The sequence below is a fragment of the Lactuca virosa genome, chromosome 6, assembly GCF_052849685.1.
Source record: "Lactuca virosa cultivar CGN04683 chromosome 6, Lactuca_virosa_CGN04683_v6, whole genome shotgun sequence".
In the NCBI taxonomy this organism is placed as follows: Eukaryota; Viridiplantae; Streptophyta; class Magnoliopsida; order Asterales; family Asteraceae; genus Lactuca; species Lactuca virosa.
The window spans coordinates 193,781,670-193,784,909 of NC_136431.1; the positions used below are offsets into that span (position 1 = coordinate 193,781,670).

Sequence of the window (3,240 nt, forward strand, 5' to 3'; positions counted from 1 at the left end):
CTTTATAACCCCATAATCCTTGTTTCAACCACTACAAATTTTTCCTTAGATATCAACTTTATTTAACGATTATTTTCGACGCTTATTTTTATTCTTAATTTATTAAATCATAACAATTAAGATTAAAACACATAATACTCAAATAATACATCTTTATTACTTCAAAATGAGTTACAATGGTTGACCTAGACTATTACATCATCTTTAATGCTTAGCCCAGAAACACATGCGTTACACCATACGTCCACAAACACCAATAGATTTCATTTTGAGGTTGAAGTCTTCAACACAATGGTGGATATGTAACTTACAGAATATCAGGATCTATTTAGTGAAACAAACACCCAGTTACTAAAATAAATGGGTGCTTTGAGCCCTTGTGATTCATTTGCACAATTTGACAAATCAAAGTTGTTGAAGTTGGCTAAGTTGTACAAGTATGACTTTGATGATTCGGATTTGATAGACCTTGAAGGACAACTTGAGATATTTTATCACTCTTGCTTCAAAGATGAGCGTTTTACCACTTTGAAAGGAATTTCCGAGCTTTCTCGTTTGATGGTTAGTATGGGGAAACATCGGTCTTATCCTTTGGTTTATAAGCTTTTAAAGTTGGCTTTAATTTTACCTGTAGCGACCGTAAGTGTAGAAAGATGTTTTTCGACGATGAAACTCTTGAAGACCAACTTGCGCAACAAAATTAGCGATGACTTTTTGAACGATGCGTTGCTTAACAATGTTGAGACCGAATCACTTGTGAAAGTTGAGAATGAAAAAGTAATTGAGCGGTTTCAAAAGATGTCAGCACAAAGAGGACAAATTTAAATTGTAGTAGATCGTTGTTATGTTTTTAACTTTTTATATAATGAATTGTTTTTTTTTGTACTAGACGTAATGAATTATTTTTCAATTTTAAATTATGTGTGACAGGAAAAAAAAAATTGACAACCCATACTATCAATTATTGCGTCTGCCATTGTTGATAAGAGCCTCGTGAAAAGAAATATGAGAGTTTTGACACTAATGAGAAGAGTTAGAAAACAATTTCTTGCCAATTAGTATATTTTCTTAAAATAAATTATATTGCTCCTTTAGCACTTACCCTTTTTGAAAACCACAAACTATCAATTTCAAATATCTTCAAAATAGTGTCAAATTTTAAACATATAAACATTTGACAAACATCGTTTTTCTCGGTTTTACTATTATAACATGAAAATACAAATACAAAATTAAGACTAAATCACTCTTTCGGACCGGGTTTCTTTAAAAGAAGAAACAATGTAGAAATGATGACCGAATGTTCACATAAATAATCATATATCCTTGACAACTAACTACAAAAACAATGCAAACTGTGCAACCTTATTTGCTCCCATGAGTAAAGAGAACCCTATAACAAATGAACGATGAATGTTTTACACCTACTTTCCTTGACAACACACAAATCTCACAACTATCAAATAATTAATACAAAAAGAAGAAGAAGAAGAAGAAGAAACCGTCAAGCCTCTAAATACTTTAATCAATCTCAAGCATAGTATACTACCAATGAATAAAATGGGTTTTTGGCCACTTATCGGAACCCACTTCGTCCTTTAAATAAATAAAAAAGAAACAATAGAACACCACTCAGACGCTCTATGGTTTCTTTCACCTCCAATAACATGAAAGAAAACAACAATCTACAAAGAAACCATCAAACTAGATCAACTGTAAAATTTCAATGATCAATCTATCTCCGTAGAAAATGACAAGATAGACGAAAAAACAGGATATGTCATGACATGACATAACACTGTATATATATGGTCATGACTAAGGTAGATGATAATAACTAGGACATAACAATGGCAAAACATGATGTGTTTTGAATGCATTGTATTAGACATTGACAATGGGTCAAAAATTACATATTTTTTGGTTTGACCAAAAAATGTTGACCAGATAGCTTATGTGTTAAAAAAAACGTTAATACCTTTATCCTCATTATTGAAAATGCCAAATTTATATATTTCATGATCTTTCATAATTTCTCAATAGAGCAATTTCCTAAAAAGAAATTCCTCAAGACAAATTCCAAAATAACCAAAAAATGAACTAGAATACAAGCTTAGAAAATGTAGCACCCTAAAATACTCATTCTAGCCTTATATAATGACTAGGCGAGTGCCCGCGCGTTGCGCAGAAACATCTATATAGTTGAAGTCTTTACAAATATATTTTTTTTTTATAAAAATATAACAATAACGTTGTTGTTAAATTTGATATAATAACTTTTATACTAAATTGATATAATATATTGATTATTTTGTATTATATGATATATATACTATCTACATCTATTATAACTTCATAATCTCAATCGTTTGAATGACTTCTACCTGCGAGTTACACATGAATAAAATTAAATATAATATATGGTTTAATGTTATTTACAGTTGTTGTAATTGTTTTAAATTTTTAAAATTTATTTGCTTAATGTTTTAATTTCTATCATTATAATTATTTAAAACATCAAACATTATGTTTTGATTTTAAAGGTAACAATATAATCACTTATATAGAGTTATTTTTAACTATTGTTATTTTAAGTTATTTTAGGCTATTTATTTGGAAACTTTTAACGATTATAAAAATATCTTTAGGAAATATTTTAGTTAAACTGATATTAAAATTTAGTTTTTGCATTTATCACTACAATTTATCATTTTTAACTATTTACAAAATATTTTTTGGTTTTTTAAGTGGAATTGAAATTTATATTTTAGTTGACATTGTAATACGCTGAAACACCTATATAGTTGAAGTCTTTACAAATATATGTTTTTTTAAATATAATAATAACGTTTTTGTTAAATTTGATATAATAATTCGTAGACTAAATTGATATAATATATTGATTATTTTGAATTATATGATAATATATAAATCTATTATAACTTCATTAATGAATTCTCCCCGCGAGTTACACACGAATTAAATTAAATATAATATATGGTTTAATGTTATTTATAGTTGTTATTATTAATTAATTTTTTAAAATTTATTTGCTAACTGTTTTAATTTCCATCATTATAATTATTTAAAACATCAAACATTAATTTTTGATTTTAAAGGTAACAATATAATTATTTATATAGAGTTATTTTTAACTATTGTTATTGTAAGTTATTTTATGCTACTTATATGAAAATTTTTAACGATTATAAAAATATGTTTAGAAAATATTTTAGTTAA

The 3,240-nt window shown here is 26.8% G+C and overlaps 1 protein-coding gene across 1 annotated transcript; it reads left to right on the top strand.

Annotated features, from left to right (window-relative positions):
- The first annotated feature begins 360 nt into the window (after nt 1-360).
- On the top strand, nt 361-895 carry LOC145122191 (uncharacterized). Its single transcript, XM_079057834.1, has 2 exons — nt 361-777; nt 890-895. Exons 1-2 carry the CDS (start codon nt 361-363, stop codon nt 893-895), a joined length of 423 nt encoding a protein of 140 aa, XP_078913960.1.
- Nucleotides 896-3,240: the final 2,345 nt, after the last annotated feature.

Excerpts from the sequence above, each read along its gene's own strand:
- LOC145122191 (XM_079057834.1), top strand. The coding sequence starts at position 361 with ATGGGTGCTTTGAGCCCTTGTGATTCATTTGCACAATTTGACAAATCA.